The sequence below is a fragment of the Epinephelus moara genome, chromosome 4, assembly GCF_006386435.1.
Source record: "Epinephelus moara isolate mb chromosome 4, YSFRI_EMoa_1.0, whole genome shotgun sequence".
NCBI lineage: Eukaryota > Metazoa > Chordata > Actinopteri > Perciformes > Serranidae > Epinephelus > Epinephelus moara.
In genome coordinates, this window is record NC_065509.1 from 38,070,441 (window position 1) to 38,085,440 (window position 15,000).

Here is a 15,000-nt window from a genome sequence, read left to right on the forward strand (position 1 = left end):
TACAAAATTGTATTTCCCATCTTGGCTGGGCAACAGTCATGTAAAGGAATTAAAGGCCTGTCCCATACAGACGCTTGTCCCAAATACAGGCCCATTGATTTCAGTGATGTGAGCAAATAATAGCCTTGAAATTAAGGTCAAAGTTTTACAGTATTGCTAATTTTTTTTAGGTGGGCGGCACAGTGGTGCAGTGGTTAGCATTGTTACCTCACAGCAAGAGGGTTCCTGGTTCGAACCCAGGATGGGGTGGGGGCCTGAGCATAGTTTGCATGCTCTCCCAGTGTCAGTGTGGGTTTTCTCTGGGTTCTGGGTTAGGTTAATCAAAATAGCAGTTACATTATGTTATGTTGCTGCCCTCATCCACAGCAGTACATCTGTACAGCTTCTGTGACAGTACTCCTGCGTGCTTCTCCAAACCAGGGGTGTGCTAACTGCCTCTACTGCAGGTAATACACTGACTATGGATAAATACCTCATGTAACCCCACTTTAAAAGATACAAACTTCCCCTATAAGGCCATCGTCTAATTGTTTTGACTTGAGTTCTGACAAATTGTGCACTGTTAATAAACTAAACCTGATGTGACAAAAAAGGAGAGACCTTTGAAGCACATCAGAGATGTAGCATAAGCAAAACAAAACATGCGTCCATGCATTACCTCAGAATCCAAAAGTGAACTCATTTAAACAGCTGGATGTTTCCACAAGGCATAATCAGCCACATCGCTTGACACAGCTGCTCATCTTTTGTACATATGATTCAGTCAGGAGAGTTTCACGTCCACTGAGGTATTGAAAGTGCTCCAACTGTCAGTCACTTCACATGCAGACCATGAATAGGACTTTTACTTTGGCACCCTGGATGCCTGAAATAACTCCAAACACTTCACACCGCTTGATTAGCGCGATTCAGGAAGAGCGTGCATGTTTAATAACCCTTCCTGTGCATAAATACAATCTCTGTCTTAACTCACTCATCACCTCCGTGTTTTGCAGAGCTGTCTGTGCCCAGATCTTTTTTTTCTCCAGATCAATCTGCTCTGACCTCTTTTGCAATGCGAAACAAAAGCCCATTCTTGATATTGACACATCCGTGTTTGTTTTGCAGTCTTCTTTTTGTTCAGATGCTGAAGTCTCTGGAATTGATGGTATTCAAACCTTAAGCGCTTCAATTACACTTCCCTTCCCTTCGGCCTGCTCTCTTTTTTCCCCCAGTAATGCGGGCCCAATTATTTCCTCGGTCAAAAGGGGAATTAGTGTTCATTTTGAGATTTGCATTCGCTAGGCGTGTATCATCACAGCGTGTACAAGCCTGAATGTTTTGAGTAAAAAGTTGGACTGGGTGCGTGTGGGTTTGGATTGAAAACCCTAAAGCCACAACGACACTCGCATTGCTTCTTTAGGAAAACAAACAGCAGTTTCATATCCCTTTTTATGCCTCAAATCACAGGCTTTTATTTTGTAAATGATTCACCCTTTCTGTTGTGATATGTGGACCTGAGGACTCTTTTCCATCTCTTTAAGCCATGGCATTATCTTGTTTTTTCTGAGTCTAGCTCAATTCCGCAACTTTGGATTTATTGATATATATTTTGTCTTTGTAAAGCATGACTTTGTCAAGAAAAGGTCAGTTAGTTTTTTCTTTTGCTGATCCAATAAGAGAGAATTAAAATGTGTACACCCTCTTTCTACAGGTTTGCATGCACTGAGGCGAGCACTGGGAGGTTCCCACCAACCATCGGACCAGCAGCTGACAGGGACAGTGACCGTCACTCTGCAGGACCTCCAGTGGGCCATGTCTGTTGTGAAGCCAAGTGCAATGAGGGAGGTCGCTATCGATGTCCCCAAGGTACAGTAACCTCTCTTGATCACCGCTACCTCTGTCTCCATCTCGCTCATTTGTTCATGAACACACCATCGCTTTCCTTTTTTACACAAGTTGAAGAGCCAACAGCTTTGTTTTAAAAGTCAAGAAACAATACGAAAATATCTTTCCTTCATCCTAATATTAATACTAATGGATCTTGGGGCTGTCTTAACAAATTAAGCTGTACACAAGTTGTAGCCGCAGCATGTTCTTCCACTGGTTTGTTTGACCAATCAGCAGTGCAAACTGCAAACTTTGCCCCAATGTTTCTTGAGATCATTTAAGTACTACCTCCGGAGCAGGGACTGAATTTAGTTCCTGGTACCACGAGTCAAAATACAGGAAAGGTTTCTCATTCATTCATTTCCGTAACCGCTTATCCTGTCAGGGGTCGCAGGGGGGGCTGGAGCCTATCCCAGCTGACACTGGGCGAGAGGCGAACCCTGGACAGGTCTCCAGACTATCACAGGGCTGACACATTAGCCCTTTTTAGATAAGAATTGTGCAAATTTGCAGGAAAGCCCAATCAGTCGTTTTTCAGCATTGGCAGTATAAAACCTAAATCGGGGAGTGCAGCAAAATGCCGCCTGCCTACTTTTGTTTATACAGAATGCGCCTTTTTCGGGGCAATGGGGGGCGTGAGCAAGTAACAAAACGTGTAGCTCAGCGTGTGACATAAACAGTGACGTGGGAGGGAAGCCGCGGCTGGTCAGTCCTTCGACGATTCTCTCGTAAGTCGACCTGTTCTTCACCGTCCCCGTCATCTGACGGTTAATGGCCTCTTTGTTTGCGAGGGCAAAGAGGGCGCACAATTCCTTGTCTCCCCAGCTGCTCATCTTTACAGTGTCTGTCAGGTTTGTGTTTCCCTCTTGCTACTAGCTGCTTGCTACTTCCTGCTATTAGCTGTTTCCAGTTTATCCACCGCCAGTGGCTCCTCCCACAAGTCATCAACAGCCCCTCCCGTGGCGGAAGGCCGCCTCGTTCTGTTTAAACTAAAAGGGTTCCGCCAATATGACTACCCTAGGAGGCGGAAAATTGGGCACCTCGGATCAACTCGCCAATCTGGCTCTGTGTGTCTAAACGCTCGCAGCTGGCCAGCAAAAGTTCCAACATTCGCGGAAAATCTGGCAGTGTAAAAGGGGCTATAGAGACAGACAACCATTCACACTCACATTCACACTTACGGACAATTTAGAGTCACCAATTAACCTGCATGTCTTTGGACTGTGGGAGGAAGCCGGAGTACCTGGAGAGAACCCACGCTGACACGGGGAGAACATGCAAACTCCACACAGAAGGGCTCCCACACCCTGAGATTCGAATCCGCCACCACGGGTTCAACCCAGGATCCCTCTTGCTGTGAAGCGACTATGCTAACCACTGCACTACCATGCAAGGTTCTTGAGTTCCTGAAATGGTTCCTGGTTTCCTAGAAAAGTTCCTGTTGTGTAAACAGACTATAAACCTAAATACAGGGCTGTCTGCAGTTATTGTAGTCAGGGAATAAAATACAATTGGAAAATTGATGCTTTCCAGGCCTGATAGATCTATGTAGCTGTTAAATCTTGCCAAATGTGTTTGTGTTTTGCGCTAAATTGGCCAAGAAATGCAGCTGGTCAAAAGAAGTAATTAAAGTTTATTAGCACCTTTCTAGAGCAGACATTACAAAGTGAATCACATGAAATACAGACATAATACAATGTCATATCTATATATAGAGTTTAATCCACTAACGTGTAAACAGGTGGGTCATGAGCTGCTTTTTAAAGGTGGACGTAGATCTTAAGTCAAAGTTTAAGGATTAATTTTTAGGCCTGGAGAGTGGTAGTGACCTGTGATCAGAAGACCTCTGACATCTACTGCTGACAGAAGGCTACAGTCACTAACTGATGTCAGAATTTGATAAAGAGCCAGTCTAAAGAAATCAAGATTTGTGTTGTAGAAGACAATTTACAGGACACGGTCAAAGTTAGAGACAAGAGAGTAAATTATCAGTCCAGATGTATGAGGGATTTGTTCTCCCAAAAACCATGCATATACACCTTTTCCCACACATAAACTGGTATTGATAAAGGAAGAATGTGCACACCTCACACATCACCAGGTGTGCACACAGTTTTAACTGCGACAGGTGTGGTTGAGATGATGAGCAGGAGTTCGAACATGAGTTGTGAGATGGGTAACATTGTTTTCAGGTTGTCGGCAGTTTCACAGATTTTCCTCTCCACAAAGCATTTTGTAAAGTCAGTGTCAACAAGAGCCCTATGACTGAATCACCGGACATCCCTCTGATGTTTAATAATAATGGTAATAGTGGTTTTACTGCAATGACGGTTGGCAGAAACATCTGATGAATAAGTAACAGGGACGCTACAAATAGTCACAGGTGTGCATAGGTGTGCATAATGGCGGCTCCTCTGGCACCTCACCGATGCGACATAGTCTATGAAATTGCACTTTCTTTGCGGTATTTCTCAGACAGGTCTAATGAGTGGTATTATTATACAAGCTGATTTTTACGTTGCGTTTCTGTATCCATTTATGGTGAAATTTGGGGAGTGGAAATGAGGCTCATGCATGTGCACCCAGCTCCAAAATGATTGAGATTTATAAAACAAATGTGCGTACATGCTGCTTTATAAATTTGGCAAAAAGAGTGCATATGTACATTTTATGTCTTCATATGTATGAACGTATGTATGTAGTTTTAGTCAGAATCCACACCCACTCTTTTTGCATCTGGCCCCAGATGCCAGAGGGTAAACCACACGGATCCAAGGGTAGGGATAGGAATTGATACTGTTTTACTGATATCAATGCTGTCATCGATTCTTCTTACTGGTGCGATTGTTCATCAACTCCCTTGATTCCTGATCTACCCTCTGTGTGGGGAAAAAAGGAGGCCTACACGGGTTTTCAGCGTCAACACAACTGTTTTATTATCTCTGTGTCTGAACACAGTGTAGCAACAGTCAGTCTGTCGTCATCAAAATAGATAAATGAGGAAACATTTGTACAGCATTCATTCTCATTTAGGTTGTCAGATATGTGACATTCCTGGACTTCAAGCCCATGTTGCGTAGAACGATGTGTCAGTTGAAATCATCGTTTTACAGAAATCACAGCAGCACTGTTGTCATTTTTCTTTGTGAAATGAAACCACACTTTGGAGCATTTTGTCCTCTCCGCCATGACTCAGTTTCCAGCAGTGTAGATGCATGAGTTTGAAGTCATTGTCTTTGCAATGCGCAACTGTCAGCATCGATAAAAAGAACTGATAAGCTCAGCTAAGCTTGCGGTGGGGCTGGAGCCTATCCCAGCTGACATTGGCCGAGAGGCGGGGTTCACCCTGTACAGGTCACCAGACTATCACAGGGCTGACACATAGAGACAGACAACCATTCGCATTCACACCTACGGACAATTTAGAGTCTCCAATTAACCTGCATGTCTTTGGACTGTGGGAGGAAGAGTACCTGGAGAAAACCCACGCTGACACGGGGAGAACATGCAAACTCCACACAGAAGGGCTCCCATACCCCGGGCTTCGAACTGGGAACACTCTTGTTGTGAGGCAACAGTGCTAACCACTGACACAGCACTGGAAAAACGCAGATATAGCAAGGCAAAATGACAAGCAGAGTGAATCTGGGATTAGCTTTCACTTTAGCTGGCTATACTGTTTACAAACAGTCACTGACATTTCCTGCATAATAAACCTTTAATTTTAACTGAGGCTGCGTACTACATGTCACAGACTACTGAGGGAAAAATCATGCAAGGAAAAAATAATCATTAAGAGGCCTGCCTGGTTTATGACTTCATCTGTACTGACACAATCTGTATCGGATCCTTTGTTTGTAATCAGCATTAGTTGTGTCTCAGTTGCATTCAACCTTGCGATGGCCCTACAAGGAAGCAGACTGGTTTACATCACTCAGTCTTTGCTTCATTTAAAGCACCAAACAAATTTCTAACCCAAACAGCGTCACCACTTATTGCCACAAGAAGAACTAAAAGCTCATCAACAGCAGCTCCCTTTTCCCTCTAATGCACATTCAGAAAATCCCTTAACTACTCTTTGGACCACTGACCACCGAATCACCGGCACTTAAAAGACGGGGTCAGGCCGAGGAAGAGTGGAAATGACCCCGTGGCTATTTTACCCTCCACTGCAATGAAGATGAATCGCTTTGCTCTCAGCGGATGGAGGGAGAAAAAGGGAGCAGGGGAGGGGAAGGAGGGATGAGAGGACAGTGGTGAGACTCCAGGATGTTTTGGAGTTTGCATGTGCAAGACATAACGGACAGGAAGAGGGCTAACATCATCCTCCACCGGTAATTGAAAGCAGATCGGGTCGCTGACGGTTCCTGCCAGCAACCAAAAAAAGAGAAAGAGGAGAAGAAGAAGAAACGTCCTTCCTATCCCTTCACCCCCACCCGCCTCCCCCTCTTCTCTCTGCAACACTCTGCACTGAGCTCACCCAGAGACGTTCAGTCCTTGCGGCCGGTTCCTGGAAACGAGAGAGGAGTGAGTTTGAGTTTGGAATTTTTTTTGTTTTTTTCTCTATCCCCCTAGCGCAGCTCAGCTGAAAGGCCAGCCGCAGAGCCCCGGACTTGATTATATCCACATGAGTGCAAACATTTGTTTCTAATCCATTTTATATAAGAAACTTCCAGTGGTGCCGGATGAATACACGCCTCGAGTTCCTCGGAAACCTTCTTAGATCACGTATCTAGAGATTTGAGTTTTGCAGATTACGCCTCTCGATTTATGTTATATTTACATGTAAATAAATAAAAAGTTCCCTCTTAATCTTTTGTTTTGTGACGGGATATTCATCCTCTTTTTGACATCTTTCTTGTTTACCCAGCATTGCATCTTCCACTGTGCAGTCTGGCTTTAATATTTTCATTTGGCAGTTGTATAACAAGCCCATTTATTCCTCCTTTTAAACTTACTCCTCATCTCCCTTGAGTTTTTTTTTTTTTTTTTTTTGTCTGAGAAGTCCCCCACACCCTCCTTTCAGCCCCATCAAAGGGCCAGAGCCTGAGAGGCCCCTTGTAAAGTTCAGAAAACAACAGTAAAAGATAATAACTGGGTCTTGTACAAAAAAAAGGAAGGGAGTGAAGAAGGGGGGAAAAAACGCAGCACGGCGAGGTGTGAGTCAAAGCATCGCCTTCTAATTCCGCAGACGCTTCATCCATGACAAAAAGCACCTTGCAATTAATGTTACTTTATATTGTTATTTCTCACAATGACTCCATTAAGTCTGCAGAGCCTTAACCAAAATATGCAACAAACAGGGGGAGGATGAGACTTTACAGTGTTGTGTTGCACATCTGCTGCCTCCAGGGGAAGAGAGGATGATTGGCAGGTCTGAGGATCAGTAAACTCAGAGGATCGAGGGGCCTTTAAAGCCCCAAAACCACTGAATCTGGATCAGATGACAGTCTCAGATTGCAGGTCATTCTTAGCATTTGTTGTAGTTCTGTACCTGATAAGTCGGGTATACGTGCTACAGTTTGAAAGGAATTTGTTTTCTCGGTCCAGAACTTTGAATCCACCCACTCCACTGAGTTGACCGATTTGTCTGCCATTGCGACATGAAACAGCGGTTTCTCCGGTGAAAATCGATTGATCCAGTGAGCGCTGCGGGGGGACTTATGCCGCTGTCAGGCGTTCAAGCTGTATGCCGGAACCAATGAAGAGTAATAACAACAATGGCGACCGCTACAGACAAGATCACACTACTATCGAGGCTGTTCTAAATCCACATCCTGTCAGTATCGCCCAACATCGTAGTTTGTTTTTACTTTGCTCTTTTCCACTCTTTAAAACCCGGCAAAACAGATATGTTGACATGGCTGTGGCCTTAAACTGCCGTTATATGCAGGCGGATACGTTGGTCTCTAGTTATTGGTTAGGGAAAATGGAATTACTGTCCATCAAAGAAATCAGTAAGGCCCTGTTCAGTCCAAAGATTCATGACGAGATGAAACCATTTTAGGACGTGCAGAGAAATTTTGCAGCGGTGTAAACTGGCCGTTTGAGCTCGACTCAAGCCGGCTGATGGTGTCACCTGCAACTCAGCAGGTCAAATTGCCGGCGGCTGGTTTTAGAACATAAAGCACATCACCTGCTTGTAGTGAAGTCCGCTGGTCAAGTCAAAATGGCCGCAGATGGCATGTTCGCCTGCCACGGCAGGTGCTCCGTCCACGCCAAGCCCTCTGATTCCGTTCTCACGGTGTGTCGGTTTTGGACGGTGGGTCGCTGCTGCTTGCTGTATGTGCTCCCACACACACATTCTTACTGACTGATTAATTGGCGCTGGTTATTTATATTATTGTGGTGTATTTATTATGAATACAGCCCATCTGATGCTCGTTTTGTTTCTACTACAAATGCAGCTGTAGCCAGTATCTCACTATCACTATCCCCATTCAAGCTACAAATAATATTCAGCCACAAAATAAGCCTGAAAAGGCCACTGTAGCACTCCTTTTGTGTTAAGTCTCCTCTGTCTTCATTCCTCATTTGTCTCTTTACCCATCTACCTCCTGCTCACCTGTTTCCTCCATTTCTCTCTATAAGCCTGTTTTACTGTTGCTTTCATCTCACTCCACTTTTTATTTCATTTCATTTCTCTCCGGGCCTTCAAATGAGCCTTCTGGTCCGCTTGCCCGCTTCCGGCCTGTCTCCTCATCTCTGCAGCGCTCCTCTCTCTGTCTCTCCCTCTCCCTCTCCTCCATCTGTCCTTTCTTCTCTCGCTCGCTCGGCGCTGTCCATAAATTGTTCGGTATTTACAGTATGTGGCCAGACGCCAGGTTTCCATTAGGTGCTTCGTTCCCCGGAGACGGCGCCGGTGGCCTGGGATGTGTTACCTCTGGATGGAGAGCAGGAGGAGGGTGAGGGGGAGAGTCAGGAGAGGGGGAGAGGAAGGAGTGAAAAGGAGAGGAAGAGAGAGTGGCAAGCAGCAGTATTTAAGGGAGGGAGAGAGATGGCGTGATAGTGAGGGTCAAATGAGAGAAGAAAGAAAGATAGGAGTGCAGTCGAGATAAGACAGATAAGAAACAGAAAGCTGGGGGAAAGAGAGGACAGGAAGGTAGAGGAACACTGCGTTTACATGCACTGTTGGCTTTCTGAGCTTATCTGATGAGAGCTGCAACGAAGGATAATAATAATAAAATAATAATAATAATAAGACATTTTATTTATAGAGGGCTTTTCATAGTACTCACAGACACTTAACATTAGTTAATTGATTATTGATTAATCTGTTTATTTTTTAGATTCGTGTTTAGTCTCAGAAATGTTAGAAAATTATTAACAAATGCCCAACAATGTTTCCAGAGCCCAAGACGATGTCAAATAATTTCAATTTATCAACAAATAATTTCAGCACTGAATGTGAGTTTGTAATTATCATGTATTATAAAGAACAGGTGTCAGTAATCAGGGTAAAAATGAGAGAAACCTGATTTCCTCAGCTATATTTCTGACAATATCTTGGCCCTGTATGCATGTAACCCACTTTCTAATGGGCATTTTACATGTTCACATGTGACAGCAGAGCACTGGAAAGAGAGGAATGATCAACCTATTCTCACTCCCAACTTATCAAATACTGATGCTAGGTCAGTGGCCCACGGCATCAGATACTGACGCACCAGAGCTTCACCAGACCGTGTCCTTATTGAACACTTTGAGTAACGGTGGTAGTATAAAGGATGAGAAGGTCCATGTATGGTGGAGGGAGGGGTGATGGATGGGTCAATCAAGCACAGGACTTTGACCCAGGAGACTGCTGTTAAGGGTTATCATGTCCACCTCATCAGAAACTGGGGAGGTATTAAGAGGAACTTTGTAGCGCATTAGCTAACGCTCGCTTCGATAGCAATACAAATTGGAAGAAACCGTTCAAGTGTCGTCTTCCTCTGTAAGATTGGCTTCCTGTGACATCATCCATCCACTGAGTGAGAGCATATGGGTCAGCCAGTCTGGTCACATCGGTCGGTGTCTCGTAGAGTGAGTGACCTGACCCTTAGTTCCCATAATGCAACTCAGTAGCATCTTTCCTTAAAACTCTCCTGCCTGGTAAATGTGTGTTTTCAAACTCCACATCTCCAGGCTTTCTGCCAAAAAAATTGAACTCTCAAGCCCAACCTGAGGTAACCCTGATGACATTATTGAGGTTGTTGTCTCATAGGCTCCCACCAGGACCACAGACCATATCATACAGCCGTTCTTACATGTTTAGTATTACTCTTTTAAATGTGTTGTGTTACTCTCTATGACAAGTAAACAGACTTTCATGTGTAATATCACTAGAGTGCCCCTATAAAATAAGCCATTCTTCAAAATAAGGTTTGGGATAGGGGAGAAATCTGATTACCGGTGTAACCAGGCTACTACAGTGCATGTAAACACACCGTACGACTTCCTGCATAACGTGATTTCTCCCAGTAACCCGGTTTCTTCTGTGCATGCAAATGTACTTAGACAGAGAGTGTGGGAGGGAAGAAAAGGAGTACAGGAGATAAGAAACAGAGTGATAGGGAGAAAGAGAGGGTATGGAGGTAGATCAAAAAGAGATATAGGGAATGATGAGGGAGATCTAGAGGAGAGGAGATGTATGGAGGAGACAGTTGAAAAAGCGAGAAGGGGAGGGAGTAATGGATTGTAATGAAGAAAGAAACAGGAAGGATAAGAGAGCGGTCTTAGAGGGTTTTGGACGAGGGCTTCTCTTCTTATCTGCTTTATCTCCTCCGGTTGTTCACTGCCGGACTCTCTCCCTCCCTTCCTCCCTCCCTCCTTCCATCTGTCAGACAGACAGCTGCTGGCCGACTCCGTCTGTTGTTGTTCACTCCGTCCAGTCTCCCTGACTCAACCCGAGCCCTCAGTTCCTCCATCCCCTTCCAAATATGCTTTTATATTTCACATCCCCCTCCGACCCCGTCATCCGCCTGGAAGAACTTGCAGTTCTCTGCAATTTGCTCAGGCGGTCAGAAAGTTAAAAAGGTCCTCCATGTGGGTTACATGAGAACATCAGTGACATCAGCGTGCAATCAGAGTTTGTTTGGTCCGTTGCATTTATTGTTGGCGATGTGTTTGTGTTAGAGCTGCCACAGATTAGAACTGTATGTTATTTCAGATGATCCAGAGTGAGTTAGAGCTTTATATTAGACCACTGTTGATCATTTATTAGTGTTTGGCCTCTTATTGTTGTCCACTTCCAGTTTAATACACGAGATGCATTTTGTTTGATTACATGTTATTGTGTGATTGATTAATACCACTGAGACACAGTTTAGCTCAACATGTTGATTGGATTCCACACAGATTTGCTCTCTTCTTCTTCTGCCCTTCTTTTTCTAACTACTTCTTCTACTTCTACTTCTACTACTGCTGCTACCACTTCTTCATCTACTAATACTACTATTACTACTTCTACTACTACTATTACTTTTTCTTCTACTTCTATGGCTTCTACTACCACTACTTCTTTTTATTCTACTACTACTTTTTCTTTGACTACCACTACAACTGCTACTACTTCTTCCACGACTTTGACTTCTTCTCTTGCATCTTCTTTTACTACTACTACTACTGCTACTACTTCTTATCCCACTACTGTTTCTACTGCTAGTACTACTACTACTACTGTTTCTACGACTACTACTACTGCTATTACTTCTTCATCTACATCTTCACTTGCTTCTTCCGCGACTATTACCACTAATTCTTCTACTTCTTCTTCTACTATTATTACTTCCTCTTATCCTACTACTACTACTACTACTACTTCTACTTCTTCTCTTCCTTCCTCTACTATTACTTCTTATCCTACTACTACTTTTCTTTGACTACTACTTCTTCTATTACTTTTACTTCTTCTCCATCTACTTCTTCTCTTCTTTTTCTTCCACTATTACTTCTTATCCTTTATGACTACTGCTACTGCTAAAATTTCTACTTCTTCTCTTGCTTGTTCTTCTACTACTTATCCTACTACTGCTACTTCTTCTTCATCTACTTCTTTTCTTGCTTCTTCTTCTTCTACTACTCCTTCTAGTAATACTACTCCTTGTTTTTTTCTCTTTCACTTCATCTTCATCATTGACAGCTTCTTCCTCTTGTACCCCTTCATCTTTTCCTTTATCCACTCTACTTCTTTTTCTAGAAAACTACCACTCATACTTCTCCTGCTACTTCTAATTTTCTAATACGAAATCTTGTTTTTTCTACTGCTAGATCTTCTTGTTCTGCTACTACTCTATCAGTCTCATCTTTCTCATCATTATTTTTATCTTTTAATAAGAAGTATTTATTCATAAATACTTTTGTTCTGTGTTTCTACATACATCATGGTCAAATGCTGCTTTTATTAGTACATAAACAGTTTCTTTTCAGTGGCTTCAATTAAACAAACCTGTGTTAATTGGGCCTTTAAATTTGATTTGGTTAAATCCTGGAATACTGGATGCTGTGTTCATATAACTTTGATGTTACATGAAATGTTGAGTTTTATGAGATACTGATTTTTGATATACTGATAGTTTGTGTATTTGGTGAAAGTATAGATCGAAGGGTCTTTATTGCGCATTTCAAATCTTGTATTTTTACATGCATCAGGCTGCTTGTCATGGCTCTGCAATAAGAAACATTTCTAGTCTTCAACTTAAATAATTAATTCTTAAGTTTTCTGATTTTACCTTATCTCTGCCTTCCAGGTCTGCTGGTCAGATGTAGGCGGGATGGAGGAGGTGAAGCTGAAACTGAAGCAGGCCGTGGAGTGGCCTCTGAGGCACCCCGAGGCCTTCACCCGCATGGGGATCCAGCCACCCAAAGGAGTCCTGCTGTACGGGCCACCAGGCTGCTCCAAGACCATGATAGCCAAGGCCCTGGCTAATGAAAGTGGGCTCAACTTCCTAGCTATTAAAGTGAGTTTTTATTATAATAGTCAGAATTATATTTTCTCAGTATGCTTTATTTACACAAGAATTATAGCACTTTTGTTTTTCTGCTGTGCAGTGTATGATAAGTTCAAATGTAAGGAGGTGTGGGCAAAAGGCTGTTTTGTGTTCCCCCTTTTTTTTTACATAAATATGAACAAATGATATACTACAGGTGTTGGTTGGGTGATCTGCCAAAACACAGCGTATGAATCGTTGAAAAAATTAATGGAGCTAATCCAAAAACTCACTTAAAAAAAGCAACCAAGACTTTAGCTCAGTAATGATTCAGGTTTAGTCATAGCAAACATGCCGTGAGCAAGTTCTCAGAGGTGATGATATTAACTTGATGACAGATGATTGTTGATTCAATCTCACCTCACGGTCGAGTCCATTTTAGCATCTCTGCAAATCGCCATTTCCCCCAGACTTTACCTACAACCATCTAACCAAAGGAACGTTGGTGAAATGAAAATGATGTGATATAAAACACACTTCTCACTTGTCCTTAGTAGAAGTTAAAAGATAAAATAAACTGAACATTTTGTATTTCAAAATTGAAGAGTGCTTGAACCGCTATAACCTCTAACATACAGTTTCCCTTAAGTAGCTTTACGTTTGGAAAAAATTATTACACACTGACTGAAGGACAGTATCTATGACAACCCCTCCCACTCTGCCTGTCAGTTGTATTGCTTTGCTGTTTGTGTCTGCAGATACTGGGATTTGTCTGGTAGATAGAGCTCCTCTTCTTACTGGACTTGGGGCTGGGTTGACTTTTGAAGAACAAAAACAGCTTCTCCTGCTACAGTTACAACAGGAAAAGGAGTATGCTTTGGAGTTTGAAAAGTTAAGACAGAATGCCCGTTTGCGTGAAGCTGAACTAGCCAATGTTCAAGCAAGACGGCAATTAGAGTTGGAGCGCTTTAAGTTGGAGCTTATGAGTGAGGGAAAGCTTCAAGCTGAGCCACAGATAAGCAAAGAGTCTTTGGCCTTTTTTAGATAGGAATTGTGCAAATTTGCAGGAAAGCCCAATCACTCTTCTTTCAGCATTGGCTGGGAAGTGTGGCAAAATGCCGCCTGCCTACTTTTGTTCATACAGAATGCGCCTTTTTCTGGGCAATGGGGGGCGTGAGCAAGTAACAAAATGTGTAGCTCAGCGTGTGACGTACACAATGACGTGGGAGGGAAGCTGCGGCTGGTCAGTCCTTTGGCGATTCTTTCATAAGTCGGCCCATTCATCACCATTCCTGTCACTTGATAGTTAATGGCTTCTTCTTTTGCGAGGACAAGGAGGGCGAGCAATTCCTTGTCTCCCCAGTTGCTCATCTTTACAGTGTCTGTCAGGTTTGCGTTTCCCTCTTGCTACTAGCTGCTCACTAATTCCTGCTATCAGCTGTTTCCTGTTTATCCACTGTCAGTGGCTCGCACGTGCAGCGTCATCAACAGTTCCTCCCACAAGTCATCAACAGCCCCTCCCGTTACGGAAGGCCGCCTGGGTCTGTTTAAACTGAAAGGGTTCCGCCAATATGACTACCCTACGAGGCGGAAAATTGGGCACCTCGGATCAACTCGCCAGTCCGGCTCTGTGTGTCTAAACGGCCCAGCATTCGGGGAAAATCTGGCAGTGTAAAAGGGGCTTCACATTCACACCTACGGACAATTTAGAGTCACCAATTAACCTGCATGGCTTTGGACTGTGGGAGGAAGCCGGAGTACCTGGAGGAAAAGCGCACTGAAAGGGGGAGAACATGCAAACTCCACGCAGAAGGGCTCCCCCACTCTGGGGTTCGAACAAGTTCTACTAATGTTTACTTTTGATTGCATGTGTGCGTATTACATCATGCGTCAGCAGCCCGCCAATAGGCCGCACAGCTGTGGGAGCTAACAACAGCTGTTTTGAGGTATTTCAGATTTTTCATGTAAGTATTTATTGGTTACATTTTGTTTTACAGCGTTAGGAAAGCAATGTTCCAGTCAAGCCTGATGATGTCTTACACATAAAAGCATGATCCCAGTCACTTCCACACAGTGAGGTACACAGGTTATTAATAAAACACTTGTATTAGATAATCCCGGTATCAGCCAATAGCCTTAGCCCAAGTCTTGGTATCAGGATTGAAAAAGTTGGATCAGTGTGTCCGTATTTCACAAACATTTCCCCCGAATTTTAGCCCGA

General features: G+C 43.4%; 1 protein-coding gene across 1 annotated transcript in view; it reads left to right on the top strand.

The window, feature by feature from the left end:
• The window catches only part of spata5 (spermatogenesis associated 5), a 156,382-nt gene that overhangs the window by 26,448 nt on the left and 114,934 nt on the right, over window positions 1-15,000 (top strand). The window contains exons 11-12 of the mRNA XM_050041823.1: window positions 1,694-1,848; window positions 12,600-12,809. Of these exons, the coding sequence (XP_049897780.1) occupies window positions 1,694-1,848; window positions 12,600-12,809 (365 nt within the window). The remainder of the gene's footprint in view (window positions 1-1,693; window positions 1,849-12,599; window positions 12,810-15,000) is intronic.